The 25832-nt window shown below is 35.6% G+C and overlaps 1 protein-coding gene across 1 annotated transcript in view; it reads left to right on the top strand.

Moving 5' to 3' along the window:
• ANKRD31 (ankyrin repeat domain 31) overlaps positions 1 to 25832 on the top strand; it is a 131625-nt gene that overhangs the window by 21333 nt on the left and 84460 nt on the right. The window contains exons 4-9 of the mRNA XM_043470688.1: positions 1820 to 1860; positions 4906 to 4982; positions 6760 to 6803; positions 9503 to 10129; positions 12426 to 12697; positions 15181 to 15281. Of these exons, the coding sequence (XP_043326623.1) occupies positions 1820 to 1860; positions 4906 to 4982; positions 6760 to 6803; positions 9503 to 10129; positions 12426 to 12697; positions 15181 to 15281 (1162 nt within the window). The remainder of the gene's footprint in view (positions 1 to 1819; positions 1861 to 4905; positions 4983 to 6759; positions 6804 to 9502; positions 10130 to 12425; positions 12698 to 15180; positions 15282 to 25832) is intronic.

Here is a 25832-nt window from a genome sequence, read left to right as displayed (position 1 = left end):
ACCCCCCAAAGAGAGACCTTTTTCTAAAAATTTTCTTTGATTCTAATAAGATATTTAAGGTAAGGATTTCTTTTAAAGCAATGAGAGCCAGTGTGCTGTGAAATCTTAAAATGGAAGCATTTTATCTAAGCATTTTAGCTTATTTGAAAGGGACACAATAGCTTCAGCTTTTTGGGCATGACTTGAGAATTGAGTAGAATCCATTAAGTATTTAACACCGTGACACAGAAATTGTATGATTTTTGGCCCTCAGGAGAAATATAGAACTCAGAACCTGACAAGAATGTCTCATCAGAACCATTATGGATTAATGAACTAAGAAAAGGAGAAAACTAGGAATAAGAAGAAGGAACACTCCCTTTCTCTTTACCTAAGTTGCACAAATTATTTTATAAAAAAAATTAAGACAAAAGCTGAACATAAGGGCCAAACCCATAAAACTCTTATAAGAAATTACAGGGAGAAAGTATCATGACATTCTCTTTGGCAGTGATTACATGCATACGAAAGCGTAAACAGCCAAATAAAAAATAGGTAAGCTAGACTTCATGAAAATTAAAAACCTATGTGCATCAAAGGGCACTCACTGTGAACAGAGTGAAAAAGTAACTTGAAGAAAGGGAGAACGTGTTGATATATGTAAATCATAAATCTGATTAGAGATTGATGCACAGAATATATGGAAACTCATAGCTGCAACTAACTACCTGACTAAACAATGGGCAATGGACATAAATAGACATTTCCGTAAAGAAGATATAGGGAATCCCTTGGTGGTCCAGTGGTTAGAACTTGGGGCTTTCATTGCTGGGCTTGGATTCTACCCTTGGTCCAGGAACTAAGGTTCCACAAACTGTGTAGTGCAGCTGAGAGAGAGAGAGATGTACAAATGGCTAATAAACACATGAGAAGATAGTAAATATCTGTAACCATTAGGGAAATGCACGTCAAAACCGTGAGGAGATTCCATCTCACATGCATCAGGATGGCTATTAGCAAAATAAAATAACAAGTGTTGACGAGAATGTGGAAAAATTGGAATTCTTGCCCATTGCTGGTGGGAATGTAGAATGATGCAGCAGCTGTGACATGTGGTATGGTGATTCCAAAAAAATTAAACATAGAATTACCATATGACTTAAAAACTCCTCTTCTGGGTATATACCCAAAATAAATGAAAGCAGGGACATGAAAATGTATTTGTCCACCCACACTCGTAGAAGTATTGTTCACAGTAGCCAAAACTTGGAAGCAACCCAAGTGTCCATTGATAGATGAGTAGATAAATAAAATGCGGCACATACGAACAATGGAATATTATTCGGCCTGAGAAAGGAACACAATACTGATACTTGCTACAACATGGATGAACCTTGAAGACATCATAATAAGTACTACTATTATGAGCCAGTCACAAGAGGACAAGTATTACATGATTCCTTTCGTATGAGGCACTTAGTCACATTCAGAGAGACAGAAAGTAGAAGCACGGATGCCAGGGGCTGGGAGAAGGGTAAACGGAAAGTTATTTAGATATGGAGTTCCAGTGAGGGAAGATGAAAAAGTTCTTGAAACGGAGGTGATGATTATGCATCAGTGGGGCTGTACATAATGTCAAAGGACTGTACCTTTTATTTATTTATTTATTTTTTTGGACTGTACCTTTTAAATGGTCAAAATGGTAAATCTTATGTATATTTTTCCACAATAAAAAAGAATCTAAGAAATAATAACACAAGAATTATATTAAATGTTAAGTTTTTTAGTTGTTGCATTAACTTAGCATTCCTCAGTTGAAAATAAACATTTTTCTTTCTAGCAACCTCAGGATGAAATGGAACAAAATGAAGCTTTGTTACAGTAAGTATAATGATTTTTGAATTATTGTAGATTTTTAAAAATCATTTTAAAATAAGCCTTTTTCTTAAGAATTTTAGAGTTATTGTATGTTTTTAAATGATTGTCCCTCTAGCAGCATAAATATGTTATTTTATGAACATTCTAGATAAGTTTTATTTCATGAGGAAAATTGAATAAGGTTAAGTTAATTCTCTGACTTAAGATTATTTAAAAAGCAAATTTATAGCATAGCATGAAGGAAGAATTTGTAGAACTTATTGAAATTAGACTTCATAGAACTATTATATTTAAAGAGACCTTGTCCTTTAAATTTTTTAAAAAAAACCAAGCATGGCCTGTGGACCCCTGGGAGTCCCTGAGACTTTGCAGAGGGTCTGTGAGGTCAAAACTATCTTCATAATAATGCCAGCACTTTATTTGCTTATGTCATGGTGTTGACATTTGCACTTACAGTGCTAAAGCAGGTAGTGGGTAGAATGATGGAGCCTGAGTAGGAATCAGGGCAGGGGCACCAAACTGTACTTGTAGTCCTGTGTTTTTCCCAGCCATGTACTTGAAGTTAAAAAAGAAAAAAAAAAGGCCAGTTTTACTTAGTGCATTTGATGAGGCAGAAAAGTTGTTTGTTTTATTAAATTTCTACCTTGAATATATGTCTTTTTATACTTCTGTTTAAAGTGTGATAGTCGTCTTAAGAGCACTTGTTTGAGTTATAAGATTTGTAAAAACAAAACAAAACAAAAAACTTGGTTTACTTTTTTTAACTTGAAAGAATGACAAACTGGTTATTTACTCAAGTAAATGGCAGATATTTTCTTGAACTTTCCGGTAAGATTGGTGAAAATATTTATGAAGGTGACCTTTTTTGAAATTTTTATAATAAAATGTATCAATATAGGGAAGATCTGCATAACTTAACACATGAGTATTTTCTGAAAGACCAGTGCATGATATCACAACATCATCCACAGACAAGTGAAAGATCCGTTCAAAGTGCACGACAGACCAATACAAAAGTTGATTGGTTTTGTTTCAGTTTTCACATTTCTAGTAACTTTTAAGGAAATGATTGCTTCTGGAGTTTTGGTGTGTCATCTAGAAAGAATATGCACAATTATCCAAAAAGGCTACTAAAGTACTCCTTTCTTTTCCAACTGCATGTCTGTGTGAGGCCAGACTTCTGTAATATACTTCAAATAAAAAAATATATGGCAAAAGATTGAATGTGTTGTAGCAGTTCAGATGGCAGCTGTCTTCCATTAAGCTGAATATTAAAGAGATTTTAAAAATGTGAAACTTTCTCACTAACTTTTTTCCATTTTGGACAATACAATAATTTAAATAAAATATATTAATTTATTAGATTATTACTGTTATTTTTAAATTAATGATTATTTAACATTTTTTCTCCATCTTAATTTTTAACATGTAAATACAAGTAAATATAAGCCACATAAATAAAGTCTCCTTGAGTTCATCACTAATTTTTAAGATTATAAAGGAGTCTAAGGACCAAAAGTTTGAGAATCACCCTTTTACTGAATATATCAGCAGTATAAGTTCATCTTCAGAATTGGAAAAAGAAAAGACTAATACAGCATCTATAATCTCACTGCCTGGAGAGAACCATTGTTAACATTTTGGAACATTTTATTTCAGGCTTTCTATATATTTTCGTTTTGTTCATATTTTCAACCAAGTTGAGATTCATCTGCAGATAGTTTTGTTTCCTGTTTGTTTGTTTTCTTTCTTTCTTTCTTTGGCCTCACCATGCAGCTTGCGGAGTTCTCAGATCAGATATCGAGCCCCTGCCCCCTACAGTGGAGGCCTAGATTCCTGACCACTGGGCCACCAGGGAATTCCTCTTGTTTTTAAATTTTTAAGTAGTAGTTTATCATAATTACTATTTCACATCTTTAATAGTTTTAAAAACATGCATTAATGGCCTCATTGTATGACATACTATAATTCATATAATAATTTTTCTCTTATTGGACATGTATGTTGTTTGCAGTCTTGCCTAACATAAATAACTATGTCTAATATAGATAAGTTTTTAAATAACTTAGATGAAAGTTTGCTCTAATTTCAAAATTCTCTTTTATAATTGAGGGGAAAAAATCCTGTTGTTGATCCAGACTATGATTTTGTTTTATCAGCTTGTACTCATAATCATGTTTTAGGAAAAAAATTGACATTTTTTCTTTTTGCCTCATGGAAATTATTCTGTATAAGCAGTTTCATTTTCAAGATAGCTTATATTGATTGCTTCTATTTTTTAGACAGGAGAGAATGTTCAATTTATTATTCTTGCTTAGGATTCAAGTAGCTATGCCTGGTGCATGAAAACTGTTCTTAAAACAACTGGAACAAGCAGTTTTTTGTTTTTTTTTTTAAGGAAGATATCTTGATTGCATTTGTATAGTAAATTAGACTGAGAAAAAAAATAGTTTACTGATTGCTTTTCTTTAATCAACTTTTAATTATCCCAGGGTAAATGATCAAAATTGTAGATTAAGCATAACCTTTATTTTGCTTGTAATCTCTTCCCTTCAGCATTTGCTACCCTTTTTCCTTTGCTGTGAAATACTAGTAAGGTGAATAATGTCTGAGAATTTTCTCATTACTGACTTTCACTTACATCTTAAACTATAATGACAGACTTTAAATGTACTTGAGGATTTAAATAACCATGCTACATGAATTAGGACAAATTTTTCTCTCTCACCCCACCCCTGTATTTGGTAGACAATCATCTCCAAAGTTACTTTCAGATCTAAGTGTAGTTTAGCTTGTTTACACTCCTGAAGTTCATTCCTTAATATTCCGGCTCTCTCCAATTTTGAAGCCATTTGAAATTTGCATGTTAATAAATTGGTAGTAACTGTAAAATAACTAGAAAGATGGAGCAAAGACAGAGCCTATTTGAAATTCCTTTAAATTAAAAAGAAATTTAAATTGTATCTGAATGAGAAATAGTAGAGTTTTTTTCCTACTTAAAATTTTGTATTTATTTATTAATTGATTGATTTTTTTTTTTTTCCTGAGGTTTAGAAAAAGTCATCCAGTGTTCACGGTATCATTTCCCCAAGCTGAACTTTCACCGAACCACCGAAGTAGTCTAGGTACGCTTTTATGGGTAGAGTCATATAAAGTGAATTTGTCTTTGCCTGAAAATAGAAGCCTTAGTTAGGTATGGATTTATTTACAACTCGGCTGGTCTCCTGTGATTGCTGCCATTCACTTTTACATATGGAATCAGTGTTGTTGTTGACCTTGGATCTGATGCTTGAAGCTGCTCATGTGAGAAGCAGCTCAGGTGCAGTCAGTACTTGCTCCTCCATATGTCTGCTCTTTTGACTTGCAACTCAGGGGCTCAAATTTAAAAACAGTGTTTTCTCTGTTCATAGCAGGCCATTTGCTTGATTTCAGCTGTATTAGAGGATGACTGTCCTTCTCTTTGGAGTGTCTCCTAAGTATGTTGTATGACAGTGTAGTAAATATTCTTAGTGGTCATTGAAACCTGTATTATAAGAAAAGGTACAAGGACATGATAATTGAAATTGAAAAGTTAAGTTTTAAAATTTCTGCCCTCTCCTGTTTTGTTGCCACTGTAACAGTAGAATTGCCACTTAAGCCCAGCACCAACTCTCAACTAGGTACTCCTAGTGCCTGGATTTTGGTCTGTAATATTATTTATTCATTATTTTAGCAAATATGTATTGAGCCTGCTAAGTGCCAGGCATATGGATGCTATGGGTGTACAAATGCCAAGTAAACCAGGGATCCTAAAAGGATAGCTGATCTGGAGCTTGAAGATAGGATGGGTCTGAACCATCTTACCATTGGTGGAGAACAAAAATGTTTTCAAGGGTGTCTGGGGGCAATGCTAAAAGGATAAAGAGCTAGATCAGTTGTGCTCCCACTGTCCAACCTCTGGCAAATTAGTTGAAGAAAAAAAAGAACAATGATTTTGGTTTATGGAAATAAGTTTGTGAAAAAAACCATGAGTTTGTGTACTCAAAAAATGTTAGCAGTATAGTCTCTCTCTATATATGAAAAAAAAAAAAAAAAAAACTGCAGCAAAATGTGTAAAAAATCTTAATGATTTTAAGAAATAAAGATTTTTAATACATGTACATTTAGGATATTTCCTGATTCCTTTTGGCCCTTACCTGAATGTTCCTTTGTATGCTTAACTCAACCACATTAATTAATTTAAATTCTATTACATATAATGGAGAAGATGATGACACTGAGAAAGTAGATATGATTTTTCCTCATGTGGTTGCAGATACTTAGAAGGACTCTGCCAAAGTAGAGAGGTTTTTGGTTTTTTTTTGTTGTTTTTAATAGTTTTATTTATTTCTGTTTTTGGCTGCCCTAGGTCTTTGGTGCTGTACGTGGGCTTTTTGTGGTGGTTTGGGGGCTGTTCTTTTTGGGGTGCTTGGGCTTCTCGTTTGTTGAGGAGTGTGGTCTGGGCTTGCGGGCTTCAGTAGCTGTGGCATACAGCCTCGGTAGTTGGGGCACATGGGCTTAGTTGGTCCACTGCCTATGGGTTCTTCCCCAACAAGGGATCAAACCCGTGTCTCCTGCATGGGCAGGCAGATTCTTAATCACTGAGCCACCAGGGGAGCAGAGAGGTTGGTTTTTAATTCTACTAATTTCGAATCATCATAATTTTACCTTGTTTCATGTGAAATATTTCTTAAGGAATTTCACAACTTTATTGCTAACATGATACTTTTAATAAATTGGTATAACATTTATAAAACATTTGATATATCTCATGCATGTCTGAGGAAATCATTTCAAGTTATGTGATTAAGAAATGCTGAGTGAGACAGTATGTTTTATTGCTTTGATAAAACTGGAATGAAAATGTATAATGTTATCTTCTAGGACCTGAGGCTGAAAGTCCTGAAGTGTTAACATACCCAGAAAAGGTTGGTCTGTATAATGGAAATTAGCTATTCAGATCTTGGGTTTAGATTTTTAAAAATTATATTAATAAGTATCAAGCCCATTTAAGTTTTCCTAAGCAGAAATATGACTAGACCATTTCAATAGAATTGTGTAACAACCCATTTCAGTGTTTTTTTTTTTTTTTTTAAGGGGAATCATTTTCCAATATTTTTCATGAAAACTCATATAAATCCTTTTTTGGAATAAAGTAGGCTTTTACCATTCACAAGGTTTTTTGTGAATTGCAAAAATTTTTATCCCCTACGTTCCCCCATTCAATCTGAGCTGCCTCAGACAGACAGACGGCATGAGGACACTTTTCTTACATCTGTAGTGGAAACCTGTTTCAGTATTTATTCTTGTCTCTAATGAAATAGAATTTTCTTGATCTGTGCTTCTTTTCTGGCATTCTGAGTCTTTTATTCATTATCTAGAGGAGGAGAATATAATATCAGACTAATTGCTGAGGTAATATAGCAAAAATGCATTATGTTGCTTTGTCTATTACCCTGAAAAGAATGTGTCTAACAACCCATTTCAGTGTTGTTTTTTTTATAAAGGGAATAATTTTCCAATACTTTCCTTATAAACGCTTATAAATCCTTCTTTGGAATAAAGCAGGCTTTTACTGTTCACAAGGTTTTTTGTGAATTGCAAATATTTTTTTTCCCCTGCATTCCCCCATTCAATCCGGGCTGCCAAAGACAGACAAAGCATGAGGACCCTTTTCTTACATCTGTTACTCTCATTCTTTTGATATTTCCTATTGGATACTGCTTTCTCGTCTTCCAGTTGCTAATCGATAAGCATGTACTGAGTGCTTGTTTTGGCTCTGCTCTCTGCTTGGTGCTGTGGGAAATCAGAGGACAGTAAGACTGGCTCCATCCATAACAGACTCCAACAGTCAAGGACCTCCCCAGGCCAACCCTGAGCTGTAGCTTATTCATCTCAGGTATACCTTAGCATTCCCACCTCTATGCCTGTGTTCAAGTCAGGAGCCAGAAAGCAAGAGAAAGCATCACATTTGGAACAACATAGGTTTCATTCCAAGGGAAGTATGTCATTTTCATGTGTGATATATGGAAAATGATAATCACTTCATAGACTTACAGTGAGGGCTGTGAGCAATGATAGCTTATGGTGTTTGGTACTAGTTGGTGCTTAAGAAATGTGTGTTTTTTTCTTCTTTCATTCCTTCACAAATCATTAATTTCTGGCTTAAGTACCATCTCGTTGGATCCTGTCTCAGATGACTTTAGTGATCTTGACCAAAGTAACTGCTCCCTCTTTATTTAGCATTCATTATTTACTATGTCAGTATTTACCTATCACTTGCCTCCTATGACATTAATATACTTGAGAAAAAGGATTTTTTGAGCAAAGAAGTTTAGAGAGCACTGTATGCTAAAGTCTCCTCAGAGATTGATAATGCATGTTTTGAAAAGTCTTGAGGTAAAGAAACTTATTTAACCAATTTTAGGCTATCTTGAAAACTCTTCACTGCCTCCTCTTTTTCTGCTCCAGAAAATTTATTCTTGTAACACTAAGGCTATGGTTTATGCTATTAATTTGAGTTAATGCAGTGTTTTTGATGTTGTTAATAGTTTATTTAATGTCATGTGTTAATGCCTTCAATTTTAATTTAGGAGTTAAGTTCCTTTAGGGCAGAGTTCAATTCAATATATATGTAAGTTTTATTTGATTTAGGGCCTTGAATTTAGTAGATATAAAGATTTCAAATAGGAAGGAAATCTTGAACATGTTTAAAGAATGGATAGGATCCAGTTCTTCAGTTCCTTCTAAATTTCTTTTATCTTTTGGAGCAACTTATAGCTTGCATTGCTAACAAGTAAATATATCTTCTTAAGCTCTGCATGCTATGTACACAGAATATAAATAGTGGCAGGTTAGGAAAGGAGGAGAGGGAGGATGAAATGTTCTTCACTTCTCTTATTCAAATCAGATCAGAGTATTAGAGGGCTTACAAATTTCAGTGTGGTGGTGTGTCAGCGAAGGTGGACTTGGTTTTTAGAAACAGGCAAAAGTCAGTGAGACCCATTCTGTTATTTAAGGTTATGCAAATTAACAATCTGAAATGTTGAAAAATAGCTCAGTGCTTTTAAGCTATTGAAACTGATTTTCTTAAATGGCTTATAAATGATTTTAAAAGCACTTTCAAAAGAAGAAGTTTAATAATATTTTGATCACCTTTGATCATACAGAGGTGGGGAACAAAAAGAAGGTAAAACTACACCAATTTTGTTCCTGGTTAATAGTTTTAATAAAATTCAATTGGGATTTTTAGCAAGGGAGAATTTTTCAACCATTAACTGCAGTGAAGTTTTTAGGTTATCTGTTAGTTTAACTATCCTTGTTATCTCTGCTTCTTCCCTTAGCCCAGATAACTTAAACTTAAATGAATAGATAATTTGTCATCTGTAATTACGGTCCAGCCAGTTTTACCCTTGATTGACTATTAAATATTTAACCATGAGTTCACTGTCATTAGTTATTTGGTATAAGAAAGTAATAAAGAATATTTTTATTTATGGAAGGGAGGAAAGTTGATAAAGCTTTTTGGTGGAACTTAGCAACATGGTGAGCTAGAAAACTAACATTTTCATTTTAAACACTTTTTGGTGTATGTACTAATGATGTAACTTCTATTTGGAATATATAGGAACTTAGTAGAGACAGAGAGTCTCCTGAAACAAGTCTTCTCTCACATGCTTCTGATAAAGTATTTGATACATTTGCTGTAAAGGAGAAGTCACTAATAGAGCCAGAGAAGGAGCCTGGTGAGGAAGGCGCGTTGACCATGACTTTGGAAGAAAACAAAGATGAAGAAAGCTCTCTTGAAACCTTTGTGTCTGCCTTAGAAAGGGTACTCACATCACCAGAAATCAGCCGGGAGGAAAGACTGTTTAGAATAATGAATGATTTTGAACCGAGAGAGCTGGCAAACACATTGAGCAGTGCTTCGAGCTCCATATCAATACCTTTGACATGTCACAGAGATTTTCTAGAAGACCCAAAAGATGACGCATTGCCAGTTGAGGTATCAACAGCCTTAAACACATTGTCAGAAGCCAAGGTGGAAGTCATCTGTCACAGGAAAGAGGGAGGCATCAGTCTCAGTGTTGGGAATGAATGTTCAGGAGTGGAGCCCAGTATGTCTCAGACTGATGAAGACTGTACACAGATAGCAGAGGTGGATTTTGAGACTCTTTGTTCTACTCCACCATTTGGACAAGATTCCAAGTTAGCTGAGCTGCAGGACAAGCATCTTTCAGTGCAGCAAATAAGTGTAAGTATGAACCGACAATTTTATCTTCTAGAGTGATCTTTAACGAGTCTTCCTTGTCCATACCCTTTATTGTAAATTCAAACCTTCTACCTAAACAACAACACTCAGAAGATATTTTTTGACTTTGAAGCATATAGTGGTCTTTTGAGAAGTTCCCAGGGTAGAGTTTTCAAGGAGTTGAAAGTTAAAATAGTTAAGTTTCTCCTCTGAAAACCTGAGAAGATATATCATTATCACATTGCTTATATAGACGAGAGAAAAAACTTTTTCTCAGACTTTTTCCCTGTTAGCTCAGAAAATCTCCATGTCTACCTGAGTGCAAAGTAGAGGTAAGATAGCCCATGTTAATTTCTAGCTGGACATAAACGCAGTTGGTCTTCCAGGAGAGGGACATGTAGCTGGTCTGCCTGGCTTCAGCACCACTTTGCTTTTCGTGGCTGAGGGTACTATCGCTGACACAGTTTGGTTTAGAGTTCCTGGGCTTCTGTGCTGGGAGACCCTCCTGTGCCTGCCACTTAACCAACTTTTCATGTTGGCAGTTTTTTCCTGATTATAATAGTAATGCATCCTCATTATAAAAAATATCAAGCATTACAGTAAGAGGAAGTCTTCAACAGTTCCACTTATCAGAGATAATTGTTAACCACTTACTGTATGTCCCCATTTTTTCTATGCAGTCTCTGTAAGTTTATTTTATATAAATGGGATTATATTATACATAATGCTTTGTAACTTGTTTTTAAATTTTAATAATACATCTTGGTTATCTTTCTATGTCAACGAATGAGGCACTACTTGTTGTTTAGTCACTAAGTCGTATCAGACTCTTTGCGACCCTGTGGACTGTAGCCTGCCAGGCTCCTCAGTCCAGGGGATTTTCCAAGCAAGAATACTGGAGTGGGTTGCCATTTCCTTCTCCAGGTAGCACTACTTAAATCTTGTTATTTGTTGAGTGGTATTCCACTGTGTGGGCATATATATATATATATAGTGTATATAAAATGATACATATAATTTATTTAACCAATTCACTAGGTCGTTTGGATTTTTTTCTTTTTTCCTCTGGCTCTTACCAAAATGCTCTTTTGAACATTTCTTGAAAGGTTTAAATAATGTGATACTAAGCTCATGTTATTCACATAACATACATACCTAGAATAATACTGCATGCAATTCTGATCAAAAAATTTCAATACAGACATTTTTTAATGCTATTTTTAAAAATCCAGAAAAAAAGAAACTAATCATGGGGATAAGGACATGAGGATTAAATTCAATATTCCAAGATTCTCATCTAAAAAGAGGTGATACTAGTAGAGTGTAGGAAATTATGACTGATATTGATAGAGTAAGCTTTAACTTAGGCAGTCTTAAAAAAAAAGTCTACATAAAAGTAGAAAGGAGATTGATTTAGAACAGATCAAATTAAATAGTCTTTTACTTAGCTGTAATAAAAATATGAAATTTGTTGTCTTGTGAAGCTTCATATGCTGGATATATAAATAAGCTCAAGAAAGGTTTACATGATATGTATAAAAACATGTACCCCCGTGAAAGTTAAATCCAAAATGGATTATTAAGGGGACATTAGAGCCATTCGTGATATACTGGCCAACCTTTAAAATCAGTGTAATGAAAGTTATATACTAATACTATCTTGTCCCACAAATACCACTTACCGTTGCTGTCAAATAGCAAAATTCTAGACCGAATAGAACATTGATCTGGCCTGGCATGATGTTTCTGCTGTTTTTATGTGCCACTCATCATTTTGTACTATTCATTTCCTATAAAATGAAAGCACCAGAGTAACCTTAGGTTTAACCTTGAGATTTTTTTTTTGAGATTTTTATTTTTTTGATGTGGATCGTTTTTTAAAAGTCTTTATTGAATTGGCTACAATATTGTTTCTGTTTTATGTTTTGGTTTTTTTGACCTTGAGCCATGTGAAATCTTAGCTCCCCGACCAGGGATCAAACACACACCCCCTGAACTGGAGGCAGTTTTAACCACTGGACTGCCAGGGAACTCCCTACCTTTGAGTTTTAAGGATGAATATTACTTATGTAATACAAGTAATGTATTTTTGTGTTAGGCTTTTAAATCCATATTGTCATTTATTATGTTAGTATGAAATTTTCATTCTGTTCACATATGTCTGTGGGTTTTTATATTTTCATCTTTTGAGGCATTTTTGTGTAATCAAAGGACAAGATAAAACTTAATTTCTAATAATTTTATTTTATTTTCTTGAATTGTTGTAATCATTTGTATATATATTTACATCTTATTACAGAGTCTAGAAGACCCAAATCCATTTGAATTGCAAACGTTGGTTCATCAAAATGTCACCTCTTGTGATCCAATAAATAATAAGAGAAATTCAAATCTGGTGGAAAATAGCTGTGACCAGGCCACTCCACGTGTGTTAAGGAAATCATCCAGACTGAAAGTAGTCAGAGATGTAAAGCCCACAGATGACATGTATAAGATGCCAGAAAACATTTTACGCAGAGTACTTGGCTGTGAGGATCGCACGAAACATAGCTCTTCAGCGGGGAATGTCAGGTATGCTGCAGACGCACACTTGGGGCACTAGAGTAAGTTTACAGCTCAGTCAGTTCAGTGCAGTCGCTCATTCGTGTCTGACTCTGCGACCCCACGGACCACAGCGCACCAGGCCTCCTGTCCTCAGCAGCTCCCAGAGGTCACTCAGACTCACGTCCATTGAGTCGGCGATGCCATCCAACCATCTCATCCTCTGTCATCCCCTTTTCCTCCTACTTTCAGTCTTTCCCAGCATCAGAGTCTTTCCCAGTGAGTCAGTTCTTTGCATCAGGTGGCCAGAGTATTGGAGTTTCAGCTTCAGCATCAGTCCTTTCAAAGAATTTTCAGGACTGATTTCCTTTAGGATGGACTGGTTGGATCTCCTTGCAGTCCAAGGGATTCTCAAGAGTCTTCTCCAACACCACAATTCAAAAGCATCAGTTCTTTGGTGCTCAGCTTTCTTTACAGTCCACCTCTCACATCCATACATGACTACTGGAAAAACCATAGCTTTGACTAGACAGACCTTTGTTGGCAAAGTAATGTCTCTGCTTTTTTACAGTTATGTCTAAGTAAAGAACTTTAGTTTTCAGTGTTGTTACATTTATTTTGCGATTAAAACAAAAAAACCCAGAAAACACCTTTACTTTGTTTTTTTAGGATAAAGTAATGGGAAATTGTATTTTTGCTTAATGCTAATTTTCTTTCTTTGTTTAAAATCTGTCACCACACATAATTACAAATTCTTTTTTTGGGGGGCTTGAGAACTTTTAAGGGTTACACTCTTAGCAACTTTTCAAACATGTAATATGGTGTTATTAACTATAGCCACCTTGCTATACATCACTACCTTTTGACCACCTTCACTTATTTCACTTACCCACCCTGTCTCTAACCTACAGAACCAGTCTATTCTCTGTATGTCTTAGTTTGTTTGTTTTCTTAGATTCCATATATGAGTGAGGTCATACAGTGTTTGTCTTTCTCTGTCTGGCTTACTTCTTTTAGCATAATGCCCTCAAGGCCCATTTGTGTTGTCACAAATGGCAGGATTTTCTTTTCTGTGACTGAATACTTTTCCATTGTGTGTGTGTGTGTGAGACATTTTCTTTATCCATTCATCCATCAATGGATACTTAGGTTACTTCCATGTCTTGACTGTTATAAATAAAGCTGTAGTGAAAATGGGACTGCAGATATTATTTTGAGATAGTGATTTTGTTTCCTTTGAGTAGATACCCAGTAGTGGAATTTCTGGATCATATGGTAGTCCTATTTTTAATTTTTTAAAGAATCACCATACTGTTTTCTATGGTAGTTGCACTAATTTACATTCCCAGCAACAGTGCGTGAGGGTTCCCTTTTCTCTGCACCCTCTCCAGTATTGATTATTTGTAGACTGTTTGATAATGACCATTCTGACTGGTATGGGGTGATATCTTATTGTGGTTTTAATTTACATTTCCCTGATGACTAGTGATGCTAACCACCTTTTCATGTACCTGTGGGCCATTTGGATGCTTTCTTTGGAAATGTCTCTTTAGCTCCTCACACATTTTTTAATCGGATTTATTTTGTTTTGTTGTTGAGTTGTATGAGTTCTTTATATGTTTTGGATATTAACTCCTTTTCAGATATATGATTTGCAAATATTTTCTCCCTTTGGTAGATTTTTTTTTTTTCATTTTGTTGATGGTTTCATTTTCTATACAGAAACTTTTTAGTTTGACGTAGTTTCACTTGTTTATTTTTGCTTTTGGTGTGAAATCCAGAAAATCATTTCCATGACTGATGTTAAGGTGCTTACTTACATTTCTTCCTAGGGGTTTTATGGTTTCAAGTCTTGTGTTTAAGTCTTTACTCCATTGTGAGTTGATTTTTGTATGTGGTTTAAGATTGTTGTCCAGTTTTTTTCTTTTACACATGGCTGTCCAGTTTTCCCAACACCATTTATTGAAGAGACTATCCTTTCCCCATGGTATATTCTTGGCTCCTTTGTCGTAGATTAATTGACCACATATGAGTAGGTTTATTTTGGAGTTCTCTATTCTGTTCCATTGATCTATATGTCTGTTCTTATCTCAGTTTTTTTTACAGTTTTTGATCAGTGTCATACTACATGGCAAGTCCTTTCTTTCTTGCAGAGAGCCTGCCTCTTTTTCCCTAGAAGTTGCAGATAGAGTATATAGTGGCAGGCCTAGGTGGGGAGTGAAGGACAAGAGACTCAAAATACTCATCCTTGTGACTGACTGTCCCTAAAGGAGAGATACCATAGATGACACAAAGATAAGCCTGGAAACCATAGTAACTGGCATGTGTGTCACAGAATTATCTGCAGCTTACTCAGGAACAATCTCCATGTGTAAAACTGCTCTCATACATGACAACAGCTTAGTAAAATACAGTTGAGTTTTAAAAAATATTAGTAAAAAATTTGGTATGATTCTCTGTGAATGGTTGTGGAGAACATGATAGTAATTTTAAAAACGTGTTTGATTTTTAAGAATGCAGAATCCTGCTTTAAAGATTGAAGGTAAAGGGAAGACTGGTCCTTCATCCAGGCTCAGGAATGGAGAACAGATGAAGAAAAACAGAAAGCATGCAGGTGAGGCCTCTTTTCTTTATTTCTTTAATAAGTAACTTACAGAAACAGAATTCTGGTACTAAAAACGATTTAGAGATTATTGTGTCTCAACTTTCTCATTTTACTGATGAGGAAGTTCAGAAAGGTTAAGGACTTTGCCCAGCACTGTGCAGCTGATCAGTAATATAACTAGGACTTGATCTTTAACTTCTACCTCATAAGCTTCCCTGTGGCTCAGTCGGTATCCTTAACTTCCACCTCATAGGGTCATGTATTTTCTGTACTTGTACTTTTAAGACAGTGATTTCAGAATCCTTTTTGGATTCAGGTGTCTGACCTCTTTGTGGTGTGACTAGCCAACATAGACTTTGGGAAATTAAACCCAGAAGAATAAATAGAGGAAAGAAAGCAAACGTATTATGTTTGTAGATGTTATTCCTTTGTTCCTGTATGTAAAGCCTGAAAGAATGAACTTGAAACTGTCATAAATAATGGGAACCTGGGAAGACTGGTTACAAAAAACAGTGAGACAGTTGGTAGAATTGAGACATGGATTGTAGATTAAAGAATAATATTTTATCAGTGTTGAATTTTCTTAATTTGATCAGTATGTAAGGTAGTGTTCTTCTTTTTAGAGAATATATCCTTAAGTATTAGTGAGTAAAGGAGCATGGTATATACAAATTATTATTTCTGTGTGTATGTATGTCTGTGTGCATGTATATATAAAGAGAGAGAGAGAATGGTTTAAGTAGTGGCAAAATGTTAACAATAGGTGGATCCTTTGTTTTATTTTTACAACTGTTTTATAAGTCTGAAATTATTTCCAGCTAAAAAGCTTTAAAAAAATGCAATAAAACAAAAGATGACAAATAAATATCTTTCATATATATGTTACACAGTTAGAAAATATAAAAGAAGATCCCATTTGCAATAGTTACAAAAGAGAGAAAATACCTACTTATATACCTAATAACAAATTGCCATGCCTGCATGAAGAGAGTGTAAAAATTATGCTGAAGAATATAAAAAAGATGAATAAATGGAAAGAAGAACCGTGTTCTTGACAGTAAAGATTCAGTACTGTAAGAAACTTCTCCCTAAATTATTCTGAAAATGCATGGCAGCACAATCAGAAACAGATTTTTGTGTATTTGTTAATTGTTTTGTTTTTTCTTGCTTTATAGAACTGGAGGCTAGCTTGAGAATAATATACAATTTCAATTGGAAAAGTAAATACAAAAGCTAGCCAAGAAAATTCTGAAAAAAATAAAAGCAAAGGGAGAGGAAAGAACCTGCAATTAGAAAAGCAATAAAAATTAAAATAATTTGATACTGGCACAAGAATCAACAGATAAATCAATGAAGCAGAATAAAGTGTTTAGATGTAGAAGCCAGATACAATGGGAATATGGGGTCAGGTCTGTGATAAATATGGCATCTAAAATTGGTGGCAAAGAGAACTAAGCAATAAGTAGTGAAAAACACAAACAAATTGGATCACTATATCATTCCTTATACCAGATTTAATTCCAGTTTGGCCAAAAAGTTAAAAAAAAAAGCTCTAGAAGAAAAGACAAGTGAATCTTTTTGCAGTCTTGGAAAAACCTTTGTGTAGAACAACTCAAACCCAGAAGCCAGGAGGGAAAAGAATAATAAAATTGACTACATACATTTAAAAAAAATTGTATGAAAAATATCCTTAAGAAAATCAGTCATCAAACAGAAAAAATATTAATAACAATGACAAGGAGTTAATTATAATTGTATGCAAAAACGTCTTATGAAACAGTAACTATAAAGAACATAGGTAAAGGATATGAACAAGGAATTCACAGAAAAAAAATATAAATACCTGAAAAGATTAACATCTCATTCACATTTAACGAAATGCAAATTAAAAGGTGTAATTTTCACCTAAGAGAATGCCAGTAAACATTTGAGAATTCCCAGTGAGAGGAATGTGACAAAATATGTTTTTGATAATAATAATAGTGTATGTTCAGTCTTTTTACAGGGTGATTTACTTATATTCATCAGAATTTTAAATCACAATTCTTTTGAGTCACCAGTTCTACTTACAGGGATTTATTCTATGGCTATATTTACTCAAATATATAGATATATTTTATAAGGATGTTCATCACGGCATTGTTTACTATGACTAGACTAGAAACAACCTAAATTGAATAGCTAACAAATTACAGTATAACCAATGAAATAATATTCAGTCATTTATGAAATCAGAAGACTATAAATATGTGGATAAGGAAAAAAAGCTTTTTTTTTTTTCATGTAATAAGAGTGACTCAAATTTCTTGTTGGAAGCAATGCAAGCAGAAGTTTTAAAGTACTAAAAAAAATTCTATACCTAGAATTCTATAACTAGAACCTAGAATTTCATACCCAACGTAATATCTTTCAGAAATGAAGGTGAAATAAAGTGTTAGACATGCAAAAGCTGAAAGGACTCATCATCAGCAGACCCATATTATAGGAAATTTTAAAGTACATTCTTCAGGCAGTAGAAAGATGACACTCAATGGAGTTCTGCATTTACACCTTGAAGATCATTGGAATTGTTAACTATATGTATAAAAATTATTCCAACAAACTGTGGAAAATTCTTAAAGAGATGGGAATACGAGACCACCTTACCTGTCTCCTGAGAAACCTGTATGCAGGTCAAGAGGCGGTAGTTAGAACTGGACATGGAACAACAGACTCTTTCAAAATTGGGAAAGGAGTACGTCAAGGCTGTAAATTGTCATCCTGCTTATTTAACTTCTGTGCAGAGTACATCATGTGGAATGAAGCACAAGCTGGAATCAAGATTGCAGGGAGAAATATCAATAACCTCAGATATGTGGATGACACCACCCTTATGGCAGAAAGCGAAGAGGTACTAAAGAGCCTCTTGATGAAAGTGAAACAGGAGAGTGAAAAAGCCAGCTTAAAACTCAACATTCAGAAAATGAAGATGATGGCATCCGGTCCCATCACTTCATGGCAGATAGATGGGGAAACAATGGAAACAGTGACAGACTTTATGTTTTTGGGTTCCAGAATCAGTGCAGATGGTGACTGCAGCCATGAAATTAAAAGATGCTTGCTCCTTGGAAGAAAAGCTATGGCCAACCTAGACAGCATATTAAAAAACCAGAGACGTTACTTTGCAGACGGAGGTCTGTCCATCAAAGATACGGTTTTTCCAGTGGTCATGTATGGATGTGAGAGTTGTACCATAAAGAAGACTGAGTGCTGAAGAATTGATGCTTTTGAACTGTTGTGTTGGAGAAGGCCCTGAGAGTTCCTTGGATGGCAGGAGATCCAACCAGTCCATCCTGAAGGAAATCAGTCCTGAGTATTCATTGGAAGGACTGATTGCTGAAGCTGAAACTCCAATACTACGGCCATCTGATGCAAAGAACCATCTCATTGGAAAAGACCCTGAGCCTAGGAAAGATTGAAGGTGGGAGGAGAAGGGGACGACAGAGGATGAGATGGTTGGATGGCATCACTGACTCAATGGACATGAGTTTGAGCAAACTGTGGGAGACAGAGAAGGACAGGGAAACCTGGTATGTTGCAATCCATGGGGTCACAAAGAGCAGGGAACAACAGCAATATTCCATCATATACATATATCACATCTTTATCCGTTCATCTGTTAATGGACAGTTAGGTTGCTTCTATATCTCTAAAAATGCTGCAGTGAATGTAAGGGTGCATGGGTCTTTTCTAGTTAGGGTTTTCACAGAGGATCTGAATAGACATTATTCCAAAGAAGACATATAGATGGCCACAGACACATGAAAAGGTGCTCCACATCACAAATCATCAGGGAAGTGCAAGTCAAAACCCAGTGAGATATCATCTCACCCCCCTGTTAAAATGGCTGTTATCAAAAAGACAGTAAATGACAAGTGTTAGGGAGGTTGTTGAGAAAAGGAAGCACTGTGCGCTGTTGGTGGGAAATGTAAATTGGTACAGTCACTATGGAAAACAGTATGGGGATTCCTCAAAAAGTTAGAGCTACAATATCATCCAGCAATTCCACTCCTGGGTATTTATCTGAAGTAAACAATTGTTCTGTTAATAACAGAGTTTCAAAATACATGAAGCGAAAACTGATAAAAGTGAAAGAAGAAATAGACAAATCCACAATTATAATCAGTGATTTTAATACCATACTTCAGTGATTGTTACTCATTATAGTAACCCAAGTGGACAGTAAGGATACAGGAGATCTAAACAACACTAGCAGACAACTCGATCTGTTTAACATTTGTATAACTTTCCACTCCAGATCAGAAGATAACACATTCTTTTCAAATGCACTCAGAATATTTATCAAGATAGTTTATATGCTGAACCATAAAAGAAGTATCAATAAATATAAAAGGATTAATATCATGAAGTGTTTTTTATGATTGCAAATAGAATTAACAGAAGATCAGTAACAGAGCTCTATAAAATCTTGAAATATTTGGAAAGTAAGTAGCACACTTTAAAATAACTCCTGGGTCAAGGAAATTTAAAAGAAATTTGAGAATATGTTTAACTACAATAGTGTGAAAATACAACATAGCAATATTTGAAGATGTCTTGAAAAGAGTGATGGGGGAATTATAGTGCTAAATGTCTATGTGAGAAATAAAGAACACTCTCGAATCAGTGACATCAGCTTCTAACTTAAGTAACTAGGAAAAGAAGAGTGAATGAAATGCAGAGTAAACAGAAGAAAGGAAATAGTAAAGGAGAAAACAATGGCAAAGCGAAAATCAATGAAATTGAAAACAAAAATAATAAGGAAAATCAATAAAGCTAATCTTGGAGAAGATCAGTAAAATCGATAAATCTTTCTCAAACTGACCAGGAAAAAAAAGAGAAGCACAGATTACCGATGTCAGAAGTAAGAGAGGTGACATCATTACCTAGTCTACAGATATGCAAAAGGATAATAAGGGAATATTATGAACAACTTTTTGCCAATGCATTAGATGAAATGGACAAATTCCTTGACAGGAATTTTATTATAAAGCAATGGGCAACCTGAGTAATAACAAAACTACTAAGTAAATTGCATCTTTATTTCAAAACTTCCCCACCAAAAAGCAAATCAACAAACAACAACAAACCAAAAAATCGTCTAGGCCAAGATGCCTCCTGTATTAGATGACTAAGGCAAACATAACTGAGCACTACAAACTGGGTGGCTTAAACAATAGAAACTTATTTTCTCATAGTTCTAGAGGCTGAAAGTCCACACTTAAGGTGCTACAAAATTCTTTCTGCTGAGACCTCTCTTCCTGGCTTTCGGACAGTGCCTTCCTGCAGTGACTTTTTTGTGTATGCAGAGAGCTTTTTCTCTATGCAGAAAAAAGTCTCTTCCTTTTTTATAAGGATGCCAACCCTATTATATTTTTATATATATATATATATATATAATTTATATCTATATATATAATTTATATATATATATATATAATTTATATCTATATATATAATTTATATATATATATATAAAGAAATGGAGGAAAACAACAGAATGGGAAGGACTAGAGATCTCTTCAAGAAAATTGGGAAAAAAGAAAATTAGGGATACCAAAGGAACATTTCTTGCAAAAATGGGCTCAATAAAGGACAGAAATGGTATGGACCTAACAGAAGCAGAAGATATTAAAAAGAGGTGGCAAGAATACACAGAAGAACTGGACAAAAAAGATCTTCACGACCTAGATAATCACAATGGTGTGATCGCTCACCTAGAGCCAGACATCCTGGAATGTCAAGTCAAGTGGGCGTTAGGAAGCATTACTACAAACAAAGCTAGTGGAGGTGATGGAATTCCAATTGAGCTATTTCAAATCCTGAAAGATGATCCTGTGAAAGTGCTGCACTCAATATGCCAGCAAATTTGGAAAACTCAGCAGTGGCCACAGGACTGCAAAAGGTCAGTTTTCATTCCAATCCTAAAGAAAGGCAACGCCAAAGAATGCTCAAACTACCACATAATTGCACTCATCTCACACGCTAGTAAAGTAATGCTCAAAATTCTCCAAGCCAGACTTCAGCAATATGTGAACCGTGAGCTTCCAGATGTTCAAGCTGGTTTTAGAAAAGGCAGAGGAACTGGAGATCAAATTGCCAACATCCGCTGGATCATGGAAAAAGCAAGAGAGTTCCATAAAGACATCTATTTTTACTTTATTGACTATGCCAAAGCCTTTGACTGTGTGGATCAAAATAAACTGTGGAAAATTCTGAAATAGATGGGAATACCAATCCACTTGACTTGCCTCTTGAGAAACCTGTATGCAGGTCAGAAAGCAACAGTTAGAACTGGACATGGAACAACAGACTGGTTCCAAATAGGAAAAGGAGTACATCAGGGCTGTATATTGTCACCCTGCTTATTTAACTTATATGCAGAGTACATCATGAGAAATGGTGGGCTGGAGGAAGCACAAGCTGGAATCAAGATTGCAGGGAGAAATATCAATAACCTCAGATATGCAGATGACACCACCCTTATGCCAGAAAGTGAAGAAGAACTAAAGGGCCTCTTGATGAAAGTGAAAGAGGAGAGTGAAAAAGTTGGCTTAAAGTCAACATTCAGAAAACGAAGATCATGGCATCCGGTCCCATCACTTCATGACAAATAGATGGGGAAACAGTGGAAACAGTAGCTGACTTTATTTTTCTGGGCTCCAAAATCACTGCAGATGGTGATTGCAGCCATGAAATTAAGACACTCACTCCTTGGAAGGAAAGTTATGACCAACTAGACAGCATATTGAAAAGCAGAGATGTTACTTTGCCAACAAAGGTCCGTCTAGGTAAGGCTATGGTTTTTCCACTGGTCATGTGTGGTTGTGAGAGTTGGACTATAAAGAAGGCTGAGTGCTGAAGAATTGATGCTTTTGAACTGTGGTGTTGGAGAAGAGTCTTGAGAGTCCCTTGGATTGCAAGGAGATCCAACCAGTCCATCTTAAAGGAGATCAGTCCTGGGTGTTCATTGGAAGGACTGATGCTGAAACTGAAACTCCAATACTTTGGCCACCTCATGCGAAGAGCTGACTAATTGGAAAACACCCTGATGCTGGGGAAGATTGAGGGCAGGAGGAGAAGGGGACGACAGAGGATAAGATGGTTAGATGGCATCACTGACTCGATGGACATGGGTTTGGGTGGACTCCGGGAAGTGGTGATGGACAGGGAGGCCTGGCGTGCTGTGGTTCATGGGGTAGCAAGGAGTTGGACACGACTGAGTGACTGAACTGAACTGAACCTTATTATATTAGGGCTTCAACACATGACTTTTGTGAGGACATACTTCAGTCCATTATACCTTTAATAGTGAATTCTGCCGAACACTAAGGAAGAAATGATACCAGTTCTTCACAAAGTGAGTGAAGTGAAATTGCTCAGTCGTGTCCAACTCTTTGCGACCCTGTGGACTGTAGCCTACCAGGCTCCTCCGTCCATGGGATTCTCTAGGCAAGAATACTGGAGTTGCCATTTTCTTCTCCACGGGGTCTTCCCAGCCCAGGGTTCAAACCCGGGTCTCCCACATTGCAGGCAGATGGTTTACCCTCTGAGCCACCAAGGGGAAGCCAGGAAAGAGTTCTTCACAAACCCTCTCAAAAACCTGACGATGAGGAACCGTTTCCAGGTCATTTTATGAGGTCACCATTAAACTAATACAAAAATCAAAGACATTACAAGAACAGAAAACTGCAGTTCAGTATCCTTCATAAGCAGAGATGCAAAAATCTAAACAATTTTAGCAAACCATATGCAACATATGTGCATATGTGCATTGTAACCAAGTGAGATTTATCACAGGACTGTTAGGTTGATTTTACATTTGAAAGTCAATCACTGTAATTTGTTATATTAATGAGCTAAAAGAGAAAGACCATATGATCACCTCAGTAGATGATGTAGAGAAAGATTTCGGTAATACCTAATATCCATTACTGATAAAAACTCAGCAAATTTATAATAGAGGGGAACTGGGTCAACCTGATGAAGTGAAGTGGCTCAGTCGTGTCCGACTCTTTGCGACCCCATGGACTGTAGCCTACCACGCTGTCCATCAATGGGATTTTCCAGGCAAGAGTACTGGAGTGGGTTGCCATTTCCTTCTCCAGAGGATCTTCCCGACCCAGGGATTGAACCTGGGTTTCCCTCATGGTAGGCAGACTCTTTACCGTCCAACCTGATAAAGGGCGTCTACAAAAAGATACACAGCTATCATACTTAATGGTGAAAGACTTAGTGCTTTCCCCTAACATCAGAAATAAGACAGGGAAGTCTGTTCTCACTGCTTCTTTTGATCATTGGAAGAAAACAGTCTTTAGTCACAAGTCACATGATTGTCTGTAGAAAATCTGATGGAAACTACAGTAAAAGCAACTATAAGTGAGTTTAGCAAAGTTGCAACATAAAAGGTCAATGTACTAATATTAATTACACTACTGTATTCTAGCAACAAACAATTAGAAAGTTATATTTGAAAGCCAAACAATTAGGAAGTGAATTTTATGCTGAAATTTCAAAAAATATGAAATAGAGATAAAATTTAACAAATGATGTAAAAGACAAGTATGCTGAAACCTACAAGATATTACACATAGAAAACAAAATCTGATGGAGAGAAATGGAAACATACCTTGTTCATTGAGTCAGAAGACTTGATATGGTTAAGATGTGTTTTCTATTGAGATGTATTTATGGAATCTACACAATCTTAATCAAAATCCCCTGTAGGATTTTTTTTTTTTTTTGTAGAAATTCAAAAGCTGGTTCTAAAATTCATATGAAAAAAAAAAAAAACAACAACAAAAAAATAAAAATAAAATTCATATGGAATGCAAATGATCTAAGTAGTAAAACAACTCTGATAAAGAACAAAGTTTTGAGAGCTAACACTACCTTATTTTAAGAATTATTATTATTATTTTATGGCTGTGGTGATCAAAATAACATGGTATTGTCATCAAGATAGGGAAATATTAGTAGATCAGTGGAAGAGAAGGGAGTTCAGAAGTAAACCCTGAGTTTTGACAAAGGCACAAGGCCTTTATAGTAGAGAACAATTCAAAATCTGTATGCAGCAGAATATTATTGAGTGTTATTCTCTGTATTTTAAGAGTGTTTATTTTTATTTTGGGCAACAAGTTACTTAAAGATCAGCTCGATCCTTTCAATACATTTAAAAAACCCTGGTTAGGTAGGTCTAGTGTATGCCTTACTCTGGGACTAGTTTAGCTCTGCCCCTAAGATATGACCCACTAAAGGTCTCTCTAAATGCCCCAATTTTTCAACAAGGTCTCTCTCCCCAGATGGGCAGGAATGTAAGTGTTCCCCAGCTTGTGTGATCTCTGATGGTTGTTATTAGTAATTTATAGTTCCTGGGTACTTCTTGCCCAGCCTCAGGACGATTTACCCATGAATGGTTTAGTATTCAGATAATGACTCAAGGAACCCTTTTTATAGATTTCTGGTGCCTTTTCTCTACACCTTCATCTCTGGTGCCCTCCCCTGTAAGTTTTTTTACCCCAGCCTCCCCAGATGCTGATCTGTCTCCTCCGCCCAGCAGGAGCACCTCACTATGCTGGTGTTATCCTCGGAAAACCCCAGACAGGAAGCTGGAGTGACCTTAGGTCTCACTGCATTGTTTGCCTTCACTCAGGGAGTCATAGATCTGAACTACCTGTTTTTCCAATTTCTGGATAAAGGGTTTTACCCCCTTATATTTTATTTAGTTTTCTAGTTGTTTACAATGGGAGGGTAAGTCATAGCAGTTATTTAGTTCTGATTGGAAGTGAATGTCTTTCACAACTTAGTTTTCATTGAAAATTTTTATATTCTTAATTTGTTTTTAATAAATTGCATGTTTATAATAGCAAGTATAACTGGCAAAGACAGATCTGGAATAAAGACTATTGGTCTTTACATATAGTTTATCTGGTGGGAGCAGAATGCTTTGTAGTCTGGGGTAGGGGAAGGTAGGCTCAAGTGTTGAGCAGTTGGTTTGTTTTAGTTTACAGTGGGACTGAATGGAGAGAGTCACATAAAAACAAAGCAGTTGAATTGTGATCTATTGAGAAAATCTGCTTCAGTACTCAGATACCTTTCTGAGGTTTTAGGATGGAGCAGGGTATTTGCATGAAAACTAGAAAAGCTGTCATCAAAGCTATTCTGAAATTCGGGAAAACCAAATGAGTATTATCTGTAAAAATGGACAGGATTTGGATTATCTAAATGAGTTTCAGTATTTTAGGAGGCGCAGTGGAGAAATGATACTTGCTATGCAGAACCTGGAAAGCTATTTTAATTGTGTATTTCTCAGCTTAGGAAGTCAAAACTGTTATACAGCTCAAGATCATAGTCCTTTATTTAATTTCATGACAATTATCTTTAGCAAAGAAAGAAAATTTAGTAGCATTCTTTTTCCTGGTTTTCCTAGAGGTAATTTTTGTATCTTCCTGATACAGTTCTGAGATTTTTTCTTCATTGTTTTATAAGACATTTCGGTATTGTAACATTTTATTAGGTTTA

The sequence above is a fragment of the Cervus canadensis genome, chromosome 6, assembly GCF_019320065.1.
Source record: "Cervus canadensis isolate Bull #8, Minnesota chromosome 6, ASM1932006v1, whole genome shotgun sequence".
NCBI lineage: Eukaryota > Metazoa > Chordata > Mammalia > Artiodactyla > Cervidae > Cervus > Cervus canadensis.
The sequence above is the reverse complement of the archived record's forward strand: the minus strand, read 5'-3'. Positions and strand labels throughout refer to the sequence as shown.